Source organism: Tubulanus polymorphus, chromosome 8, assembly GCF_964204645.1.
Source record: "Tubulanus polymorphus chromosome 8, tnTubPoly1.2, whole genome shotgun sequence".
NCBI classification, from domain to species: domain Eukaryota; kingdom Metazoa; phylum Nemertea; class Palaeonemertea; order Tubulaniformes; family Tubulanidae; genus Tubulanus; species Tubulanus polymorphus.
Genome location: NC_134032.1, coordinates 14,396,563 through 14,422,330, shown reverse-complemented (window position 1 = coordinate 14,422,330; position 25,768 = coordinate 14,396,563). Strand labels below are relative to the sequence as shown.

The 25,768-nt window shown below is 40.7% G+C and overlaps 1 protein-coding gene across 1 annotated transcript; it reads left to right on the top strand.

Annotated features, from left to right (window-relative positions):
- Positions 1-20,719: 20,719 nt before the first annotated feature.
- Positions 20,720-25,364, top strand: LOC141909621 (uncharacterized). The gene is made up of 4 exons (XM_074800135.1): positions 20,720-20,856; positions 21,076-21,233; positions 21,540-21,970; positions 22,978-25,364. Exons 2-4 carry the CDS (start codon positions 21,089-21,091, stop codon positions 25,360-25,362), a joined length of 2,961 nt encoding a protein of 986 aa, XP_074656236.1. The 5' UTR covers positions 20,720-20,856; positions 21,076-21,088; the 3' UTR covers positions 25,363-25,364.
- Positions 25,365-25,768: the final 404 nt, after the last annotated feature.

The window sequence follows — 25,768 nt, the reverse complement described above, 5'->3', positions numbered from 1 at the left end:
ATTCAAAAACTTGACCCCCGCACGTCAAAACATATCCTACAATCGATATCGAGTATATCAAAAATCAAAAATCTATTTAATTATGTATCTATAAAACTGAGTGTTATATCATGTTATTATTTCAATGTAAATAAAGATTATTATTATTATTATTATTATCATTATTATTATTATTACTATTATTATTAAATTCTTATTTTCACTGAAAATCTTAATTCTCGAATTTCATTTTTCCGATTGCGTTTTATCGAATACATTAACAGCATCGACTGAGAAACTGGTGACCTTGTTGACAGGACAGAAGGTCACGTGGAGTTCAACTGGTCATTAACGCACCGCCGAGATACTGACCACAACAACGATTGTTAATCAATGGTCTGTTGACGATGACGACGAGATTAGGCGCAGAAAATTTGTCATCATTTCTTTTACGAAAACAGGAATTTTGAATACGAAGTTGAATAAAAAAAACTAAAAAAAAGAAAGATTGGAAATGTTTTTTTGAGAACTTAAAAAAATCAATTTTTGTGGTATTGTATTTCAAAAACTGAGTATAGTATCACAGTTGTGAGTTAAGAGTTAACTGTGAACTCAGGATCCAGTTCCACAGTTTGTGAGTTAAGAGATAACTTTGAACTCAGGACCCAGTTCTACGGTTGTAAGTTTTAAGAGTAAACCCTGGACTCAGGTCCACAGTTATGGTTAAGAGTTGACCGTGAACTCAGGATCCAGTTCCACAGGTTGTGAGTTAGAGTTAACTCTGAACTCAGGATCTAATTCTACAGTTGTAAGACTGTTCACAACTGTAGAACTCGGTCCTGTTCCCCTAAAAACTGGGTGGTGCCACTTTCTGCTCATTTATAAACAATATCCGAATTCCCAGAATTTTCCAACTTTTTGGCAAAATTTGTCAATAAACTTCCCGAGTTTTCCATGATTTGTTTCAAGATTCTTTTGCAAGTCTTTTTTTTTAAGGACTTCCAGGTCATTGCCCCCCTCGCATGTAAAACGAGAAAAATCTATATATATATTAATAAATACATAAATATAGACCAAGAATTAATTATGAAATATTGACGGCCGCGGTTTAAAATTCCATCACAAATTCCCGTTGTCACTGTTGTCGTCGGCGACTGGAGTCATCATCTCTCGCTGCTGCTGCAGAAGCTGGTTAAATTAGTCTCTACAATATCGATCGTCAAGGCAACCGACAGAGTACATTTCTCTGTTAACCTTTCCACTGAGAGGACGACGACGAGGAGAGATGACGAGGAAAGAGATGATGAGAAGAGGTTCGTCATCAAAGATAGAAATTGCATGAATTCTTATTCTCTAAGTTACGTAATGTAGGAGATACCGATAGCTGCAGGCTGCAGCAAGTGAGGGGGATCGATACACAATAATCTACTATTACTGTATTGACAAAACATGACATCAGAGTGCTGCGGGGAGCGGGAAGCAGGGTGGAACACCGGGAGCTGGGGGGATCGATTCTTATCATTCCACATTTCTCTGACTACAGATTTGCAAATAACGATATTTTGCAATCATCGAAAAAAGTTTGAAAAAAAAACAAAACTTTTTTTTTTCTTCAAATAGTTAAAAGATTTCCATAAATTTCCGAAAAATTACTAAATGATTTTTTGTTACGAAAAATTCACCACGAAACACATCTAATCTTTTTTGCATTCAAAATGGTTCAAAAAGTTTTTAAAGCCCGTTTACAATGAAAATAAATACACCTTAAGCCCGATATTTTCTTTTTCATCTTAACGCCTTTTATCAACAGGAAATACAATTTTTTACAGCCGTCAATCACGCTTATTCTAAACAGACTCCGCCTACAAAAATATCGAGATCGTTCGCGATAAAATAATTCACTTGATCCGACGCTTTTTACGCCGACTCCGCCCACTTTTGAATGATGAGTAGTTTTTTCATGCGTATACGATAATGACCTGTCAATCAATCCGGCTCATTTTTTATGTCGGCTCCGCCCACTTCTTCTATACGACGACGACGATGGTCATGAATAAAAATGATGCGGATATCACGATGGTCATGAATAAAAATGATGCGGATATCGATATAAAAGACTCGATCGGAACAAAGAGATTCAGAGATCTCGGATGGACCGAATTGAGAAGCTGCGACAAGCGAGCGAGAGCTTCAGCATCAGCTGTATAACGCTATCGAGATTTGTCGAATACGTTTTGAAATATCGAAATGTTGTGTTTTTTTTCCAACCAATTGTGGAAATTAAATATCAAAATGTGGAATTCTTCCGCGGGAAATTTTTTTTTTTCGAGGATATATCTTCGGATTTAGACGGTGGATAATTTTTATATCTTTTTGTGGCGAAAATTGCGATAAGTCATATCTCTATTGTTTTAAGCAATTGTGGAATAAGCGAATTGCAGGATGCTTTTAAATACGGAATTGTGGAATTCTTTATTCTGGAAATATTCCCCAGCAGCGGAGAGGGGTAGGTAAACGCTGAATAAATGATCGTTTGAATATCAATTTCTCTTTTCAGGTTCTCCCTTTAAAATCAAAGGTATGACAATGAACGATGATATAACTGATATAACTATTCTGTGTTCTCTTGTGATTTTACTGCGTTTTCAATAGAAGCGCCGAAGCTTGAACTCGCGCGCGCGCCGTGCACCAGGAACCAACATCTGATCGGTAAACAAAGGATTGATAGAGCTATAGTCTCAAACATCAAAGACATCTATTTAACCCGGAGTACATTCACAGATGTCATGCCTCGGATTGTAAAATCATAATTCTATTGTTTTCCCCGTAAAGATTACGAAATTGAATTCATATTTCTGACAATAATATTAGACGAAGCAATAATCGTTAAATCAAATTGTTGTTCCTAGAATAACGTTCTCGGTTAATTCATCATCGGACAATTTTCACATCACTCGCCGAGATCACTTCTATTTTCTAGTCTGAATTTGTATTTCCAATTTGAAGCGTAGTACGTTGAAAATAATACGAATATCAGTTGAATTGATGACCCAGGAATGAAGCTTGGGAAGAGCCGACGAAGTGACGATAATATGTACTCGATGGATTCTTTACTATAACTGCCTTTATTACTATACTAAACTACTACATTGAACAGAGGTTTTAACGTGCGCGGTTCATGTCGAGCAGTGTAAGGAGTGAATTGAAAAAAAAATCATTAAAAAAAAAGAAAGATAATTTCCAAATTATTCTAAGACGATATTCAGTACAGTGGAATAACGACACTAGTAAATCCTCACCACGATCACACAAAGCGTTTTTCAGCCCGTCCAGGTCCGAGCCGATTTCAGCACGGCTAAAATTGACTCGTTTCACTTTATTTTAATCAAGCATTGTTTAGTATCGACTCGACTAATTAAGCACGGGCTGAATTGGCTCAGGCCTGATCCGGGCCGAAGCCCTGATATTTTCTGCTCTGATGCTGAATATTATTTTCAGCTGCTGAATTTATTCATGTACTCTTTGTACGTTTTAGAGTCTATTCTAATTCATTCTAACCTTGTAATATTCGCACTAACGGACGTTTGTTCGTCGACTGACAATGAAAACGAGAAATTAATTTCCTCACCATCAATTTTCAGTCGAACGTAAATATTTAATGATGAGGGGGAGGGGGGAGGGGGACAAACAGAACAGGCTTTTATGATGATTGTTTTATGTTAAACATGAGTAACACACACACACAATGTACTATAATATTCCGCTGAGAGACTTTTCCCTGCCGCACCAGCGAGCGCGCCGAGCAAAACCAAATGACATTTAATGATTCGGCGAAATCTTATTTTCACCGCCGTAACCTTATCGCCGCGGAAACGCATATTTAAATTACAACAATGCGAACAATTTTAATGTTACGAGACGGTTTCAAAAAACGATGGAATTATCGAAAATTTTTTTTTTCTACGTCGACGAAAAATTAAATTCGCGAAAATAAAAATCTCAACGACACGGAAATAAAAACTGTTAAAATCGATTTGGAGAGAGAGTTAATGACACTGGTCACCGTTCATCCCCCCTCCCCGTTCCCCTGGAGCTGCTGCAGAGCGTGATAGCGAATCAAACTAGTTAATTACGACGATGGATTTTGCGGGATTTATCGTCTGCGACGAGACCATTCCGCTCGGTTTATCACCGCGGCTACCGCGCAATAAACATCACTACTCACTCGCCGCAGGCTCCTTTCACACACACACTATCTACATAAAACCAACGTCATTAGCATTTTTATTCCGTTATTTCCCGATGACCACTCGGTTGCTACGGGATACGAGCACCAGTCCTTCATTAACCGGGTACACACGCGATGATTCGTAATGAAATGGAATTCGCAAATATCTCAAATAATATATTTCTAATCAGTGCGAAAAGGCAACAAATTATTTCATCGCGATATCGGACAATATCCATCATCAGCTCGATGTTTTACGAAAGATTTGAAAACTTACTTTTAAAGAAAAATTTACAACCGCAATCAATATTAAGCCGCGATCACACGCAGACGATTTGGCCCGCGCCAAATTGGCACCGATCAGGTTCGGGCCAAATTTGGCCGGTGCCTAATTAGAGAGCGCCGGATGTTTTAATGATTAATATTTTGCTACTCACAGACAGGGTGTAAATAGGTAAGAATTCGATACACGCATCGCGCAATAACATTTTGACATCGAATAAGAGAGTTTTGACGATTACGACCAGAGTTGTCTTTCATTGACAATTCAAAGGGGAGAGAGAGGGAGAGGGATGGGGAGAGAGAGGGAGAGAGGGGGATGGGGAGAGGAGAAAGAGAGGGATGGGGAGAGGGAGAGAGAGAGAGATGGGGAGAGAGTAGAGAGAGAGGGATGGGGAAAGAGTTAAACGACTGAAAAGGGGGACGAAAGACAGAGAAAGGCAAAATGGATCTGGGTGACAATGACTAGAAGGAGAGGGGAGAGAATGGAAGGAGTGGAAAGAGGGAGGGAGGTATTTTTTAACGAGTTCCGGCAAAGTCTTTACGAATTTTTTGTTCCGGGCAATACTAGAACAGCTATCAGCAGATATAATATTTTCTATTGGCTCTGGACGTCATCTCTCTCTCCGCTGATAAACAATCAATATTATATGTTCTACATAGAAAATCTATTATCGGCGGCCTGCGTGTGCACCATCGACGCCGCTGACCATGAGTCCATATGCTATTATTTTTCCCTCTCGAGACAAGAATCAGGAAGAAGAACTCATTCAATAAATACAAAGGACAAATCCAGCGGCAGATAGCGGATGAATAATTCTTTATATAATGAACTATTGATGGATCGTTGGACAGCGGACGGGGAAACAAATCAATGGTCGTAACAATATTACATGATGCGCCGCGCTCGATTCATCTGTCAGTGGTAAAAATCTGCATTGAATAATTATTTCTGCATAATGACTACGCGATATTAAAACTCTACCGCGCCGCACCGCGCCATGCCACGCCACGCCACGCGCCATATTTCAATAACTCATTATTTCACGAGATCTATGAATAATCTTGTGAATTCATGAGTTATGAGAAAACTAGGGTCGGAAGTTAGATTTTTTTTTTTGGGGGGGGGGGGGGTTTTAGCGATTGTTAGAGAAAGGTGCCGAGAACTACCTCTACAAATTCCCTGAGTCTTCCCTGATATTTCGATGTTAAAACACGAAATTCCTTCAATGAACTTAAGAGAAATTTCTAGGCTTAGAATTCAATAATTTTTACGAATCACTACTGATTAAAAAAAAAACGCTCGGTTAAAAAGATATCCAGATTCGGCCAGGTCTTTTTTTTGTTTACAAAATTTGTCGAATTCCCCCGAATTTCCCCCCCCCCCCCCCCGAGATATTTTCTAGATTTTTCTGCTTCCGGGCCGTTTTGCAGATCAGTAACCAACCAGAGTACCTTGCATACTCAATAGGATTTTTCAATACGGGTTTAATATCAATTTGTAGTAACAGATTTTCAATATTGCTTTCGATGTTTTGAAGGACACGTGTATATTTTATTCAGTTTGGTCGCACCTCCACAAACCGGTATTCTAAACCGAATCATAAACACTTGTTATTCTAATTCTATGGAAAGCGTCATCAGGGATGAGATCAATCACGGACATCTACCTAGTATAAACGGACGACCGATACACTTTAGACAATCGTATGGCTCGGGTACCAAATACCAAAAATATAAAGCGGCTTAACTGGATTTAGCGCTATTAGACATATTATTATTATCATCATTATCATTATTCAAATATGGCTGGTATAATTTCTCAGTTTTAACATAATCCGAAAAATTTAAAGCGTAATTCGCCCGATTTGAATATTCGTCATTTTCAACATAAAACTTATCAAACACGAAGCATGATTATTAATTCACCACGTGTATGTATCATTCCTGATTTGAATAATTTGATTTTGAATAAATCTATTTTATGCAAATGCTTTTGACCGTCTCTGTTTTATCATTGGCGCAAATCTATTTTCAAAATTCCGCCGCCATGACAGCACAAACTATGTCGTAAATCATATCATTCGATGTGGTGATGTTCATTTCAGGATTCTTACAGATCACGGAATCCATAAATGCTTCATATTTCCCTGACCTTTGGCCAAAAATTCCCTGATTAAATTATAAGATATCCTCAGTGAGGGCTGTTTCTTATCAAGAGGTTCCTCATGTCACTCGTCACCAACAAGAACAACAAGACATCAAAAATTCAAATTCCCTGATTAACTTATAAGATATCCTCAGTGAGGGCTGTTTTTTATCAAGAGGTTCCTTGTGTAACTCGTCACCAGCAAGAACAACAAGACAACAAAAAATTCAAATTCCCTGATTAACTTATAAGATACACTCAGTGAGGGCTGTTTCTTTATCAAGAGGTTCCTCATGTCACTCGTCACCAACAAGAACAACAAGACATCAAAAATTCAAATTCCCTGATTAACTTATAAGATATCCTCAGTGAGGGCTGTTTTTTATCAAGAGGTTCCTTGTGTCACTCGTCACCAACAAGAACAACAAGACACAAAAAAATTCAAATTTCCCTGATTAAATTATAAGATATCCTCAGTGAGGGCTGTTTTTTATCAAGAGGTTCCTTGTGTCACTCGTCACCAGCAAGAACAACAAGACATAAAAATTCAAATTCCCGGAGTTTTCAAGAAAACAGCCAGAATTCTCCATAATCTGAAGGAACTGTGTAATTTTATCTATAAGCTGCATCCCCCCCCCCCCCCCGCGCGCTCCCCAGAATAGCGGGAGCAGAAGATTCAGAATGAGATTATAATCCAGCGAGACGTCAATGAATAACTGGGACATTTTATTAATAAGCTCCGCGTGACCTTCGCACTCTCTATCTAACTCCGAGCGAAATCAATTTCTTATAAGAGGAAAACAAGACCGACGAATGAATTTCAATATAACCCGAACTGCGGGTGATCCGCGGGCGATCTCGGGCGCCGGGTCGATAAATTCTACACGGTTCAACAGACAATATACTTCCACGACGATAACCAAGGAGAAGAACGACGCACCCCGAGGCGTCGAGGAATTGAGAGAATCTCAGAGTCTGACAATCAGTGACATAATTTATTCCACTGGGTTCAAGATGTTCTATACCGACATCGCAGACGCTCATAACCATCACAGAAAATAATAGTTTTTTTTTTCAAAATTTTTTCCAAAAAAAAAAATCAATATTAATAAGAAAATGTAGTTCCACAGTTTTTAGTGAAAATTGAATCAGATTACGTTCATTTTAGGACTGAAGACTCAACTGTGGAACTGGGTCCTGAATCAAATCCACACAACTGTGGAACTGGATCCTGAGTCAAATCAAATCCACACAACTGTGGAACTGGGCCCAGAGTCAAATTAAACCCATACAACTATGGAACTGGATCCAGAATCAAATTAAATCCACACAACTGTGGAACTGGATTCAGGGTCAAATTAAACCTACACAACTGTGGAACTGAGTACAGAGTCAAATTAAATCCACACAACTGTGGAACTGGGTCCAGAATCAAATTAAATCCACACAACTGTGAAACTGGGTCCAGAGTCAAATTAAACGCACACAACTGTGGAACTGGGTCCAGAGTCAAATTAAACCCACACAACTGTGGAACTGGGTCCAGAGTCAAATTAAACCCACACAACTGTGGAACTGGGTCCAGAGTCAAATTAAACCCACACAACTGTGGAACTGGGTCCTGAATCAAATCCACAGAACTGTGGAACTGGGTTCAAAATCAAATCAAACCTGCACAACTGTGGAACTCTATGCAGAATGAAATTAAGTCCTTCTATGGTATATTGATCACAGATATATATTGATTGAAGGTTGAATGAATTTCGATATAAAACATCATTAAATGAAATTGTGTAACTATCAACAACATCTCCTTATATGGATAATTTATTTGCTCCCGAGCGAGCTGAAAGTACGCATGACCTCAACCGGTAATAAGTTGGCCATTTCTCAGAATTATATTCAACCACTGGTCAAAAATCAATAAAAACATATCCCCTACGCGCGTGTGTATAAGATTACATACATTCGCGGGTCATTCTCATATCATATGTGTAATACATAGTCGACCTAAACATACTGAGCAAATTGAGTAGTATTTCAAAAATATATCAAGATGTACTTTTAGTATTTTCGAAATAAATGTATATCTTAGTATTTTTTTTCATGAAATTAATTTCTTTATCCAGCCTCGAATTTATGCAGTTGAAAAAAAAGAACGAATCTTTTTTTGTCGCGCCAAATTTTTCATATTTCCCTTCAAATTCTTTTTTTACTCTCGCGAAAGTTTTCCATGAAATGTAAAAAAAAATCGAAAGATTTTTATTCTATTCAAGGATTTTTTTCATGAAAATTTGCTTCATAGTACAAATATAGCAACAGTTATACAGACGTTTGAGTTAGGGCAAAAAAAATCGATACCTTGTTTCTTCGCTCGGCTGAGCTTAAAACTTAGACCCGACCGGCCGCCTATCTACCCTGTACATTACCTCTTTCCTAAAATTGTGATCATAACAGACCCGGCCGCTATAGAAATGAACTGTTTATAAATATTATTATATTTAACAAAAATTACCCGGCCGCTGCCGAGAAACAAGGTATCATTTTTGTTTAGCTTAAGGACATAGTCAAAATGTTGACTCAATAAATCATAAGCTTGAAGGAAACTTTTTGCGGTTTATCTTTCTAGTTTAATCGGTGTGGTATTCTCTGGCGATGTATATCATCACGATAAGTCTGATAGATATAACGATGACTGCCTGCTGTGGAGCGCCGTTATTTCCCTGGACACAAAATGGATGAAAATTACATGCGATACCAAGCACGCACAGCATCCCGCCCAGCAGCAGCAGCAAACATGAGAAAAGGCTTCCTTTTAATTAGAATAAGAATATTTAATCAGAAACCAGTTTGTCATCAGTCGGCGAGTTGTTGGTTTAATTATTACTCTGAGCATATAGCAAGCGATCTCCTATTACAAATAATACATGTAACCAATCTATCAAACAATACATCGTGAAATTTGAAAAATTACTAACAAGCCACAAAAAATCTCGAATCTACTTTTATCATAACTAAATATAATATGTATAGCTTTCAAATGATTAAGCAAAGTGCAGGTTTATTGAAACAATAATAAGCTTAAAACGGTTCCGTTTGAATTGTTATCCTCATTGAAAATATGAAGTAACCAATGAACGCAATTCAACCAAGAATTTAAGTCATACATTTTTGTGAAGGCTATACATTTAAACTACTAATCGGGGAATCACATACGGAATAGTCATGAAAATTATCAAAAATTCATATGCATTTTTGAAATTATGCAATGTCATTAGGATCCAGTTCCACGCGAAGAAGTTGAATTCCAAGAGTAAAAATAAGATCAATTTTTATAAAACATTTTATGTCGATATTCTCTTTGTTTATTGATTGGCGAAACGTCGTTGAACTATACACAACTGGATTCTGTAAACGGGGCAGGGTGGCAGCCATTACTATTTTTCCCTACAAACACAAGAACGCATTAATCATTCACGTACACACGCTGCAGAGAACAAAGGGTTAAAATTGATAATAATATTTTGATGAGGTACGGAGAATATTGAGTCATAAAATAGTCATTAATGCCTAAAGCAGTGGCCGGGGAGTGAGTGGCTGGCGAGTGAGTGATTGCGAGTGAGTCATGCAAATTTTCTCTAATCTCATTAACGCAGTAAAGATGATGATGTCGCTGATTCAGGGCCGAACCCGTGCGGAGGCCGTCTGTTCATCCGCTCGATACCATCAACGATATCCGACAACCAAACGATCAGTCCGTAGCCGCTAAATTAACCCACCCGACCGTAACGAATATATATCGACGACGATTTGTTACATCTACAATAATCAGCGGTCATCGTCGTCGTCGTCGACGGCGATAGTGCGTAGTTAAAGTTCTTAGCAACTGTCGCTAGGCAGTTCGATCGATTACAACAGAAATAACCGTTAATTCTCGAGATTCAAAATTCACTTTCCATAAAATACGTCGATGATGACACACAACGACGAGGAAGAGGAAGATAACCATTATAATTATCATCGATACATCCGATAATAAGTCATTGTTGTCATTGTCGTCGTGGAAACGAATGGAAAGAAAATGAAATGAATTGAACCAACGAATAGAACCGATTCAAATCAACGGTCAGTCGATATTTATACGTAACAGTTTTGATTGTTGAGATGATATTTGAAAATCGACTCCTACAGAAACTTGATGACTTGTATAAAGAATCAATAGAATAGGGGAAAGCTGTGTAGAGTACAGGGGGGGTTGGGTAAAGGGGGCGAGGACTATTTGGGGGGGGGGGCGGTGTTGGGTAAATGGGGCAAGAACTATTTTTCATTGTTTCAGGTTCAGATTGATAAACTATGGATTTTTCTCCATTTTCCAAATCCTTATTTTTGGCTTTTACCTGAATTTTCATATTTTTCGCATATTCTTCATTTTTTTAAACTTTTTTTTCATATCAATCTAGCCCATGTTGTTTATCATCAGCAAATATCCTCTGAAGATTTTATCAAAATTCTTTTCAGCAAAAGGAACTAGATTTAACTTTAAAAATTTAAATAACGTAGACAACTGAAAAGGCTATTCATCGAGAAACCTACTGGAAAAATTCTTCCCAGATATTTTTTCAAGAATTTTTAAAATTCTAACTCATTAAACACCTATATTCCGAAAAAAAATCAACCCACATCGTCTTTTCAAAAATATGACCGCAAGTTTTCAGACTTTCGAAGATAAAATAAGTCGGAATCAAATAAGAAAACCGTCATTGATTTATAGTTGGGCAGTGTCGAGTATATTTATACTGATAGACTCTGTGTTTAAATCAATAAAATGGCCGCCACCGCCATCATCCGTTCGTTATATAAAATCTCGTGATCAAACATAATTTCCTGCGTCTATTTTACATCCTCTCTCGCGGCTCAACACAGCTATCGATCGCCAACGACAACCAGAGAATAAGAACATTAGAGAGAAATTTAATTAACGATGATGGAGGCGGACGACGGATCGACCGACGACGACGGTCTCAACTGAAACGGGTAACTGCGCTGCGTGCGTGTGCGTGAACTATATCTGACTTTGTCACTTTATCAATAATTACTCAGAGCCGGCAAAATTACATCGAACAACAACAACATAACCAGTAAATTAACATGCTCTCTCACTGATAAAATGGCCACTGGTCAGCTATCCCGCCAGTAAAATGACAACTGGTCAGCTCTCCCACTGATAAAATGACCACTGGTCAGGTCTTCTGCCAGTAAAACTACAATTGGACACTTCTTCCACCGATAAAATGACCAGTGGTCAACTCTTCCACTGATAAAATGATCAGTGGTCACCTCTTCCACTGATAAAATGACCAGTGGTCAACTCCACTGGTTAAATGACCAGTGGTCAGCTCTTCCACCGATAAAATGACCACTGGTCACCTCTTCCACTGATAAAATGACCATTGGTCAACTCGACTGGTTAAATGACCAGTGGTCAGCTCTTCCACCGACAAAATGACCACTGGTCACCTCTTTCACTGATAAAATGACCAGTGGTCAACTATTCCACCAGTAAATGATTAGTGGTCAACTCTTCCACCTGTAAAATGACCAGTGGTACTATCCCATTGGTAAAATGACCAATAGTGAGTTCTTTCATCATTCTGAGAAACAGCTTATCTTTTAAAAAATCAAAGTATTTAGATAAATAGCCCTCATATCATCAATAAAGTAAAGATGACCCGGGTTCGAACCCAGGCGGTAAAGAATGATTTTCTTAATAAATGATATCTCGTATTTCATGCGATTATTTCCGTGACGACGCATAAAACTCATCGCCTGGATAAAACATTACCGGCTGATCCCGTCGAGTCAGTCGACTACCGGTCGAATCAGTCGACTACCGGTCAAATCAGTCGACATCAAACAAATATTCGCAATAATTGATGAAAGAATTACGACAATCTGACCATTGTTTGAGCGGTCAGCGGTTGTTTGTTGACCGGTGGTCAGCTACGACTCGAGAATTACCGCGTCTCTAAAGAAAGAAATTAGTCGAAGAAAATAGTGGAAATGTTTTCACTAATCGTCGGATAATGGATTATTATCCGGAACAGATTTAGCTTTTACCGGACTCGACGCCGGAGGTCATTCCACGTTCAGAATATCGCGCGGGTAATTTTTCTCCGGGAGAAAAATGTTAGAAATGATTCCGGATGTATTTCCAAGCGCCGAATGTGGAGCCCGCATCAACATATTGATAACAGTCTACAATTAGATAAATATCTCCTTGCATGACTGTTCTAAAATGTATTTAACTTAGAAAATCTTCAAAATGGAAAAAGATCAGCGTTTTAAAATTGACTTCAAGCATATATTCAATATGACTTTACAAAGTTGTAGTTGAGACCATCGTCGTCTTGTATATTATTAAATTGACGACTTATACTAAGTAACTTGATTAGAAATACAAATTGAGACTAAAAAATCAAGATGACTTCAGTAATGTGACGACTTATCCAAATGATGACTTAGTAAATTGAATTGGAAATAGAAATTAGGACTCCTCAAAGATGAAAACTACTTCAGAACTCAAAAATAGACTAGATGACTTCAGTAATGTGACGACTTAATCCAAATGACGATTTAACCCGAGTTTGTGTACAGGGCCCAGTTTCACGAAAAGGATTAAGGCCTAACGATAAACTGAATTAATGAAGAAATGAAATCGATTTAAAAGTTAAAATTTTTTGTGAAACTGGGTCCACGTGACAAAGAGTAATCTATCAACTATTTGGAGTCTCTTCCAAGAGCACCGCGCATATCGGTAGCGAGGCGGAGAGGGAGGGGGGCTGAGGGGGTCGAGGCATGGGGTTTGCAAAGTAATTAACAAAGAGATTCCGAAAAATTCATCAGAATAAAATGGAGTATTACGTTAAATTGTCAACACGATATCGACGAACATGAACTTCTTGAAATCTTCTCGAAGGACAGGAAGACAAACCAGGATCCGTTTACACGATCAAATCTGTGACCAGAAAAACAAATAATTTAGATAAATTTACTTGAATGATAATCTCAGTAGTGACACAGTCAGTGGTGATATATGCTTTCTGAACAAATGTTATCATAAAGACTCAGTGAGTCCCCGGGTGCCCCGCCTGCCATTATTGAGTAGTAAAACTACTCAAATCATTACGCAATACACCTAAATATAGCCACACAATACAATAGCCCGATCATCCATCTGTGATAGAAGCCTGGGATCCTTTGTGTGGAAGTATTTTCAAATTGAAGATGAACTATATGTTTAAAGAGAAGGGACAGGTGGCTTCAGTTTTATTTGACTATGAAATCTTTCTCATCCGCTTGCTTTCGTTTTATGGTGTCATCGGGTTCTTTTATTCCCGATATCTCATCCTCCGTCTCCGAAGCCCCGAGGCGGCCATATTGTCCGCGAATAAAATTTTCTATTTTCGCCTATAAGGCTAAAAAAAATTGATACCTTGTTTCTCCGCGCTGCTGAGCTTAAATGTTGACCCGGCCGGTCGCCTATCTACCCTATACATTACTTTTTTTAAAATCGTGATCAATTTCACCAAAACAGACCCGGCCGCTATAGAAATGAACTGTTTATGAATTTTATCATATTTTACAAAAATGACCCGGCCGCTGCGGAGAAACAGGGTATCATTTTTGTTTAGCCTAATAAAAATTTTTCGATCGGGGCTCGTTCAAATGCAACAATAGGTTGAAGTTTGTTACCGTGAGGTTCAACGTAACGGAAATAAATATAGAAATAAATATATATAATTTTGCCGACTACGGAGCCCATTGCAATCAATTTCAATTGTTGAATTTATCTCAAACATGAGAACGTAATCATGAGCGAATTCTAATAGTCATCTTCAGGAATACCGAGTTATGTGTTATATCTTTACAGTTTGTATCACATGTTTTTATGGATTAGTCTTTTTGTTCTGGATTGTATAGATATCTCATAGATTTTTTCATTGTAACACTAGTAATAGTATTCCTGAAGATGAATATTTGGATATAGTTGAATATATCATTAGCACAAGAGAAAGAGTTCAGGATTTTTAACATTATTCCCTTTTACTATTTTTTCGATCATTACTTAGTCTGATATAGTTAGTCATTACGTTACAAGGTGGCAGCACAAGCTGAAAGCGGTGAACGATGTACTTAAGTAGCCAAGCGTGTATGCAGAAGAACCAGCGGTCAAGTAGTCTTTTAAAAAGAAAAAAACTAAATATTTAATATTTGGTGAGACCAAGAGAAATCATTATCTCATATTCAATTAGTAAAAATAGAAAATACTTATTTATCCGGGAATCTATAATCACAGTCAAGGACGAACCATAAATTCATGACAGCATTTATTTTAAGATTTAGGGACAGCAAAACCAGGGGGATAGGGGATTGAGAATAAGATCTATGAGGATTCGACCAGACAAATCCCCTAGGATTTTTCTAATTCCTCGACGGCCGTGCTTTATTCTCATAACAAAAGTAAATCATCCTTTCTAGAAATTCATAATTTACAAAACCGTCGAAATAAATCATATGAAAATCTTTTTTGTGAGATAATATCAAATTATATAACAGCAGTAAAACAACCATGTGGAAAACCATAACTTTGATATCACATATTGACAAGAATTACTCACAGCCAGGGGTGAGCAGGATTTTCACAATACGCCCTTGTGACATCATAAAACTACGGCGTGAAAATCGTTGAAAATATCAGCAGCGATACAGAAATATATCAGTGACCGACCACGCCCTGAGAAACTATCCATACCTCCAATTATCATCTGTCAATTCAGCTATTTTAGCCTCAAGTGAAAATATTCATCTACTAACGCAATAAGGCTAGATCGACGTAACTATGCGTTTAAATGAGCCTCTTAGGCCGAGACACTGCAATTTTTTGTTTGTCATACAAATCTAGGCTTTTCCAAGGTTAGCCCTATTTGATTGTTCGTTTAACTTTGAAATGTTTGAAGCGTTGCCAATGTAAACAGCCAGCAGGACTCAAACCTGCTTGTCACCCAACACTATAAGCAGCCAGCAGGACTCAAACCTGCTTGTCACCCAACACTGTAAGCAGCCAGCAGGACTCGAACCTGCTTGTCACTCTGTTCTTGTCCCCCCCCCCCCCGAACTGAACCCTAGTGGAGGATTGTTCATTTAACCTCTCAACAGAACCACAGTCTTTCGAATATTGCCCGCACATTATAAATAGCCAGTAGAAAAGACTCAAACCCACTTGGCGCTCAGCACTGATAGTGACGCCTCATCCCGCTGAGCTACTGAGGCTAAAAACAATAGAATTTTTATCAATGCTTCGGGCCAATACAATGCATATTATCTGTCAAAGGTTCACATTCGATTTCAATGAACTTTGCTTTTATTCGTGAAACGGCAACGGTTTCAAATGCACGTAGGATAAACACAAGAGTAGGAGATAGGAGAGAGGGGAGGGATCGAACTACACAAATCCTTTAATCTTCTTAAAACTCTTCCTGTTAAAAGGCTCAGTACCAGTATATATATATATATCTCTCTCTCTCTAATGACACTCACAGGTTTATCAGCATCGTTCAAACTCAAAACAGTTCGAGTTTCACTTTCAGAAGTAAGTTCATTGAAAATTGTAAAATTTTATTTGTCAGGAAACTGATTCCGAATAAAGTTCGGAGATAATTCGAATAAATTCTTTTTCGCTAATTTGCGTTTGTAATTAAATCATCAAATTAACAAAAAAATACGAATAAAGCATTTTTAATTTGAAATATCACCTAATTCGAAGTTAACCCCAGTTAATGTTCGTGAAACTGGGCCATTGGACCAAATTACTTCAAAAATATGGAACTGCAATAAGTCCAGAGTTTAGAGTTTATGCATTAAAATCACAGTTGTCAATGACGACGATCATCGTCAATTTCCTCGTTTAAAGAAAATATCGCGTCTGCCAATATCGTCGCCGGCGGCAACAACAGGGTTTAATCGGAATTAAAATATTAGGTTCTTAATACCGGTCAATTTCCGTCGGATAGCCGCGCGTTACACGAGATAAGAGGAAAATCAGTATCGGACTTTAATCATCTCAAACCGGACTTATTTCTGGATGGATCTTCATTTGTTACCTTCTCTTTTTTAAAGTAAATCATGAAAACAAAAATTTATCCTGAAATCCTTGAAAATTGAATCAACTCGGTAAATTCACACAAAACTCTATCAAGTTGACTCCAAACTCTATGAGGTGAATCCAAATACTATTAATTAAGTTAATTCCAAACTCTATTGAAAACATTGACTCCAAAACTCATTAGTTTCAAAAGTCTACGGCTGACTTGACAGTATTCCATTAAAACGATGCCCTTATAAGGAAAGCGTATACCGATCTTAAACAAATCCCTTATCACATGAGTCATTCATAATCGACTACTAACTGGAAACAGGAATAAAATCGTAGCTTTTAACACTTAATTAATTCACAAACCGACGTCCGAAGTAGGATTAATTCATTTTCCAGGATGCCGTTTGATGAAAACGCCTACGTCAATTACCACTGCGAGATTCCAAGAATTTTAATATCTATGAGGATATGGCTGATTAGTACACTAGACCCTCGGAAACGACGGTTTATGGAATTGAAACTCAAGCTTTTTGTGCCCAAAACAAGTCCTTATTCAGAAGAAACGTTGTGTTCTTCTTATATTTTAGATTGTTTCAATAAATAATTCTCGATTTTAGTTTTCATTTAATTTTTAAATAGTGGGTTTTTATCTTAAGTCCTTATTCAGGTTGTCTTGATTTAGGTCTAATACGGTCTTATTTTTATGTTTTATTGATTAGAAACTTGAGGGAAAACTGGGATAGCACCGGATTAGGATAGCACCAGACTGGGATAGTATCAAACTGGGATAGCACCAGACTGGGATAGTATCAAACTGGGATAGCACCAAACTGGGATAGCACCAGATTAGGATAGCACAAGACTGGGATAGCATCAAACTGGGATAGCACCAAACTGGGATAGCACCGGATTAGGATAGCACCAGACTGGGATAGTATCAAACTGGGATAGCACCAGACTGGGATAGTATCAAACTGGGATAGCACCAGACTGGGATAGTATCAAACTGGGATAGCACCAAACTGGGATAGCACCGGATTAGGATAGCACCAGACTGGGATAGTATCAAACTGGGATAGCACCAGATTAGGATAGCACAAGACTGGGATAGCATCAAACTGGGATAGCACCAAACTGGGATAGCACCGGATTAGGATAGCACCAGACTGGGATAGTATCAAACTGGGATAGCACCAGACTGGGATAGTATCAAACTGGGATAGCACCAAACTGGGATAGTATCAAACTGGGATAGCACCAAACTGGGATAGCACCGGATTAGGATAGCACCAGACTGGGATAGTATCAAACTGGGATAGCACCAGACTGGGATAGTATCAAACTGGGATAGCACCAGACTGGGATAGTATCAAACTGGGATAGCACCAAACTGGGATAGCACCAGATTAGGATAGCACAAGACTGGGATAGCATCAAACTGGGATAGCACCAGACTGGGATAGTACCAAACTGGGATAGCATCATACTGGGATAGCACCAAACTGGGATAGCACCAAACTGGGATAGCACCAGACTGGGATAGTACCAAACTGGGATAGCATCTAACTGGGATAGAACCAAACTGGGATAGCACCAGACTGGGATAGCACCAAACTGGGATAGTATCAAACTGGGATAGCATCAAACTGGGATAGCACCAGATTAGGATAGTATCAAACTGGGATAGTATCAAACTGGGATAGCACCAGACTGGGATAGTACCAAACTGGGATAGTATCAAACTAGGATAGCACCAAACTTTGACAAGGGCGAGATACTGATAATGGAGGAGTTTGTATCTATCTCTAGAGCCATGTTTCTGTGGGTAGAATAGAGCTGTTATGTTTGTGGCATTGATCGAAACTCAAGAGTTGGTTAAAGTTAGAGCAATTGACATCCAATCCCCACGCCTGACTGGACACCGATCTCATTTAAAACAAACTTCCAGACGACTCTGGTGTTTAGAATATGCTCATCTAGAGTGCAGGAGGTGCCAAATTCAAATCCTGACTAGGGAAGGGGTTAGATTCGAGAGTGGGCCCGGGTATGGGGGGCTTTGACAAGGCAACAGGCTTGGACTTACTGGTAGTCATTTAAAAATTTGCTCATATCTACGACGATGATCTGTAAGATTCATCTACTAAAGGTTTTACTCTACCTTTACGCCGCCTATCTGTAAAATATCTAACTACGACGAATCCGATGTACGCCATCTATCAGTAGAACGTTGAACTATCATTTGAAGACCCCTGAAATAGAAGTCAATTAATTTAGGCCTGTTATCGACGATAGGGCACAGGGTTGGATCCAAGCTATATTCCACTGTATTCCAGAATATAGTCAGAAAAGTGTGAATAACATACTCTCTAGAAGAACCTAATCTGATCAGGTCTGATCAGGTCCGGAATGCCTTTAGATACAAGGAATACGAGTGATTTTTCATATTTTTCTTGCGGGAGGATATCAAATCCCCTTTTATCCCTTTTGTCGCCGGTAGATAATTGAGCAGTAATTTTTAGAAATATGGTCATATTTACCAGCTGGATCCGCCCCTGGGGCACCTATATGAATCATGACTGGTCAGTGCACTCTTACTTCTAACACTGGTTTCCAGTGATGGTCCAGCATTTTCCAGTGATGATCCAACATTTTCTGGTGATGGTCCAGCAATTTCTGGTGATGGCCCAGCAATTTCTGGTGATGGCCCAGCAATTTCTGGTGATGATACAGCAATTTCTGGTGATGGCCCAGCATTTTCCAGTGATAGTCAAGCAATTTCTGGTGATGGTCCTGCATCTCACAGTGTTGGTCCAACCCAGTATCCTAATAAATGGTCTACCATCCTCTCTAGTTACTATTGTCGCATCCAACAACCCACGCTACCGCTGTCACCTGACTAAAAATAATACCAGGAATACATTCTCAAGGATACAATACAGAATAACGAAGAATTTAAACAATTTTTAGGAGGACAATAGAAAATTGTTGCGGGGACCAATATATTTTCAATAGCATAAAAAATACACCAGACAGAAGGGGGTAGGGCAGTGAGGCATCTTCAGGGACCTTCTTCAGGAATAATTGGCAGCTTTGGACCGGAGCTGTGCTGAAAATAAATCTAGATTAAAGACGTGGTAGGAACCACCAGAGCTGAAAGTCTAAGCCCCGCCGCGCCCGCCCAGACCCAGTAGGCCTAGTTTGCAATGGCGGGTCCAGGGGCATGTTGTGACCACGTCGACCCATAAAAAGGACATATATTCTTAATTTAGGGTGGAAAGGCATATCATCAAAATTTTAGAGCTCTCCTGAGAGGCATTTAGTCAAGAAACAAAAGTTATATATTTAGGAAAAATATCTATTGTGTATCTCAGGTGGTTACAAGGGAAAAAATAAAAAGGCACTTTAAAAGTCCGACCGTGTCCGGTCTCAATCCGCCCCTGAGCGCCGTGCCCGTAGGTTTCAGACTCTCCAAAGTATGATTGAAGGTAGACGGATTCTCCATTCTGATAAAGAGATTACCGGGTACAAATTTATGAAGCCAGAGGCAGAGGTTTTTTGATGCCGTGGACGTGGTGTGGTTCGTCGGTGATGTCTGAGATGGTGTGGGTTTGGTTCGCAATTTTCTTTGGCCGACTTTACTTGACAGGCTCTAGGGAAGTGTCAGTTGTATTCATCATCAATATCTGTTGAGTTTATAAGTGGTAATTCGACGTTTCGATTACGATTCTAACCGCGTGCAATATTTGAAAACATACGACAATACGTGACAGTTGAACGAAACAAAAGCGTGCGCGATCGAACGTCATCATCGCGATGTTCGGCAATGTTCGTGATTTCCGAATCGACGCTCGGGAGTCAGGCAACCGGAAATCCCCGAATCCAAGCTCGGAAGCTTCCGGAGTTTTCCGAAGTGGTACTCGGAAGTAGTCGGTGATTTCCGAGGCGACGCACTTGTGGAACTGTATCTCGGCGATTTTAACGCAATTAATCGACTTTTTAGTCTGTTTAGCGACGATTTATGAAGAGATTATCGGTATTTGAATTAACGGTTATCGATTTAGGATAAAGGTGAGGAATGCCGCCCGTTGCAATCAGTCAAACGCGCGTTCAATTTCGCAAAAATTTTTACATTCGCCATTTTTCACTTCGCATTCATGCAACTAACTTCGTTTTGTTCAGTGCGCATGCGCCGACTATGTTTTAACCCTCTATTCGCAATCGACATTGAATTTTTTCAAAAATATTTTCTGATAAAAAATTTGCTGAATTTAATCCATGTTTTTTCAGGGTAAATACAACGATGGCCGAGACTAAACCGCCATCGACTGTCGTCAACCCGACGACTGCTAATCTGCCGATCACCGGCGTTAAGGTTTTGAAAACCTCGCTGACCGTCAAACAGTTCGAAGAGATGATTAAAAAGGGCACGTTGAAAATTACCCCCGGTAAGCAAAACATGACTAATCAGTCTATTTATCGATTTCATGTGACATGAAATTTTTGGGGATATTTCGCTTAGGCTAATCTTTAAAACACCTCAAATCGCGTCGATCAGGGAACCTGTACAAAATTAACTGTGTATTGTTGCGCCATCTGGTGTGTGTCATAAGTTTCTCGTTTAGCTGAGTCTTAATAATTAGCCTTACTGTAAACCAAGCGCTCGGCCTAGATTCTGGGTGATCATGTACCCCCCCCCTTTGAGTGCTTACATGAAGCCCTGAATAATGTATTTAATTTTTTTCCTACGACAGTGCCCGCACAGCAGCAGCAAGCGACTGCGGCGATAGAAAACTCGATACAACGGGCCGTAGCGCGTATATCCGGGAATGCTCCGACGCAGGAGCCGTCCTCATCAATTCCGATGCTCAGCTCGAAGACTCCCGACTGTTCGGTCGTTTCAAAATCTTCTTCCAAACGCGGCGGTGGCAAAACCACGTCGTCGAAAAACAAAATCGTCGTTTCCAAGAAACGAAAATTTCACCAGTTAGCGGACGAGATTAAACAGAATATCGATAGCGATTTCGCGCCACAAGACGACGACGAGGGCGCCACTGGTGGCGGAGCTGGTAAAAGCAAGTATAAATGGCCGTCGATTGAAATGAGCGCGAGCAAACAATTGGCAGCTGCACCGGAGCAACAGGAGGTGAAATATGTAATAGAGAGAGAGGAGGAAACCGAAGAGGTAATGATTAATTGATATCGTTGTTTAATAAATTTTGCCTTGAATACCCTTTCAATGCTGACTTTCATTCCCATAATACCAAAAGTACGTATTTTTGATAATACCTGCAAAGTGCTGGAGATAATTTGAAAATTTCAAGAGATTGATTAACATGTTTTTTATACACCGCTATAGTTTAAGATAATGACTATTCAATCATTCTCTGCCTTCATTAACGGGTCGACGTACGCTCGGGCATTCCGCCTGATGCATCAGTTGTATTCAGCAGCAACATTCTACAGTCAACCCCCGATATACCGACACCCCCGCCTACTGCCAAGTTTTCTGTACATCATCGTCATGTACATCTCTATTCAAATACACAGTAAAACACCCCCAATATACCACCCTCCCATTTACCGCCACTCCCGCCTACCACCAGGTTTTCTCAATGTACATCTCTACACAAATACATAGTAAAACACCCCCGATATACCACCCTCCCATATACCACCACCCCCGCCTACCGCCAGGTTTTCTCAATGTACATCTCTATTCAAATACATAGTAAAACACCCTCGATATACCGCCCTCCCATTTACCGCCACCCCCGCCTACAGCCAAGTTTTCTCAATGTACATCTCTATTCAAATACATAGTAAAACACCCTCGATATACCGCCCTCCCATTTACCGCCACCCCCGCCTACAGCCAAGTTTTCTCAATGTACATCTCTATTCAAATACATAGTAAAACACCCCCGATATACCACCATACTCTCTATACCGCCAAAATAATTCTGCACCGAGATGTGGACGGTATATCGTGGGTTGACCCTCATAAACGTAGTGTAATAATAATGATAATTAGTGCTTATATAGCGCCTTTCCAATGAATGCTCAAAGCGCTGTCACTCAATCATTACCCAGCTTCTGTTACCAATCCAGTACATTCTTGTACATTAGTGTATAGTATATATTGTTCCGTGGTTTGATTATTGAACGCTGATGTTATTCTAATTATGACAGGTGATCGATGATAAAACGATGACGGTAAAAACGCACAGCGATCCGGAAGAGTTGCAGGAGTTGTTGAAATCGTCGGGCGGGATCTCGTTCGACAACGACCACCTCGTAATCGGAGAACAACGCATCGAAATAGAACCCGGCACCGATCACTTGTGCATCGAGGTCGTACCGCTAAAAAACGGAGAAAAAGTCCTGACGGTCGAGTGTCGTAAAGCGCCCAGTCCGTCCGCTACGGTCGTCAATAAACCGGCGCCATCTAGCGGCGTGTTGAAGAGTTATCAGTCGGAATTGATCGTACCGCCGGAGTTACGCGCGTTGCTACGACGACTGCCGTTGGTACGGATGAGGACGACGTCGCGTCGGAGTACGCTCGGACTGACGCTGCATATGAAGAATAATTACGAGACGTTGGTTCGGTGGTTTCCGTGTAGTCGAGCAGGTCGCGACGACAAAAACGCCATGGCGAAAATCAACGCGTATCTCGGCAGCGACGACTGCCTGCAGGCGGTTAAAGCTAAAAACGACCTTCCCGGACTGGATATCGACGTCGACAAGTGCATGACCGTTGATTCGTTGTTGCTACGGAAACCGGCGGTTCGCGCGAAATCGGATCATTTAAGCGTCGAATTCATGTTGCACAATAAACGAGTCGTTCATAAGAAGTTTGCGTCGGCGAACGGTTCAGACGATCCGGTCGCCATGGACGATATTAATCAATTCATCGCTTCGGACGAAGCCGTTCAGTGGCTCCGCGATTGTTACAAAATACCAGCGACGAAAGATAACGTCGCGAAAACAAAGTCCAAGTCGGCGACGACGACTGAGACCGAGTCGAAAATCGATAGATTTAATAAAAGATGGCGCTACATCGGCGAACTGGAGGTCGGCGCTCCGACTAAGTGGTATTTCGACGGGTTTCGTTTCGATTTTAAAAAGCGTTATAATTTCGAAAAAGGCATCGTCGCGATCAGCCCCGATAATCTGCAGGCCGGAATATCGACGTATTACAATAAAAACTGGGGTCGCAGCCATCGATTCGACGACGTCTACGCGTTACAGGACGACGCGGGTGACACTACAACGCGTAAAGGACGCGCCGTCACGTTACAGATAACCTGCGCCGGAAAGTCCGATCAATGTCGCGCGAAATGTCTCAATCTGATCAAAGATATCGATCGTAGTTTAGACGTGCAGAACTGTTCGGGCTGCGGGCTCGATCTTCAACGCGGTGACGTAGCGTGTACGAACTGCCGCGCGACGAACACGCGACACTGGTATAAATTATTCGGGCACAAAGTCTGCAATTCGTGTCATAACTACTACTGTAAATACAAGCGCCAACGTCCGGCGTATATGGAGAAAACGAAAAAAATGAAAGTGAATTTCTACCACGAGCATTTCGAATGTGCCTGGTCGATGTTTCTCATTATCGATTTCAGCGACATGAAAAAATGGAAGATGTACGAGGGCGTTAATAACGCGAACTACCACCAGGAGGAGGCGGTGCAGCCGACTAAACGTCTGTCGCAGTCGTTTAAAGACGACCTCGACCGGCTGGTCGTGTCGCAGGCCGCTTCGTCGAAACAGATTTATAAGAAATACGCGCATCTGATGAAACGTAACAATTACACCGGTATCGCCATGACGAAGCAACAATTACGCACGCGTATACGTTCGTGTCGCGATCGCAGTAAGAATCGCAAACGAATCATCGAATCGGCAGCCGCTCACGTGATCACGACGCCGGCGGTCGCCGTTCATCCCGAGACGGCCACTACGCCGTCGGAGGTGGCCGCCGTCGAGGATGTCGCCACGGAGATACACGTCCCCGATACGACGCCCGCCGAAATTAGATTGTACGCGGTTAGCAACCAGGAGGAACCGTTGCTATGCACGTTGTGTATTAACGAGAATCTGGAGATGCCGTTCTCGTGTAACTCGCAGACGGCGATGGTTCGACACATCTCGACGCACCACGCGACGCAGCTGTTCTCGTGCTGCGTGTGTTACCAGCTCACCGGGCGTCTCGTCTCGTTCGACACCGAGGGTCTCGTGCGCAAACACTGCCGCGAACAACACAGTCAATATCTCGTCAATAGCAACTATCGTTTAGACGTCGGAAAACAACCAAACGACGGGTACAACAACATCGCTTACAACGACACCGATATCGGCATGGAAACGGTAACCACGACGACGACCGTCGATGATTTGTTGACGATGGAAATCGTGGAGAGTCACTCGGCGACAATCGATCTGTTGAATTTAACGGGACGTTTGAGACGGAATCTCGACGAGCAAAATCAACAGCAGCAGCAGCAGCAGATGATGGTCGTTCGGTCACCTACTCCACCGCTCAGTAAACAACACAACTATCAATATTAGACCTGGTTCCTCGAGACTCTTTAGGGACCTCCATTTAGTCTGTACGCAAAACTCAATAAAATGAATGGTCAATAATAGAGTGCAAAATGATTATTAGGTGTGTTACCCTTCCCTCAATCCCCCTCAATCCCCTGTACGCCTCAGAGCCACGTACCCACCCCCTCCCTCCCTCCATCCCCTGTACGCCACAGAGCCACGTACCTCCCCCCTCCCTCCATCCCCTGTACGCCACAGAGCCACGTACCCACCCCCTTCCTCCATCCATCCCCTGTACGCCACAGAGCCACGTACCTCCCCCCTCCCTCCATCCCCTGTACGCCATAGAGCCACATACCCACCCCCTCCCTCCCTCCATCCCCTCTACGCCACAGAGCCACGTACCCACCCCCTCCCTCCCTCCATCCCC

Coding starts and splice junctions, on each gene's coding strand:
- LOC141909621 (XM_074800135.1), top strand. CDS start 21,089: ATGGCCGAGACTAAACCGCCATCGACTGTCGTCAACCCGACGACTGCT. Junction 21,234..21,539: donor CACGTTGAAAATTACCCCCG/GTAAGCAAAACA, acceptor TTCCTACGACAG/TGCCCGCACAGCAGCAGCAA. Junction 21,971..22,977: donor GAGAGGAGGAAACCGAAGAG/GTAATGATTAAT, acceptor TAATTATGACAG/GTGATCGATGATAAAACGAT.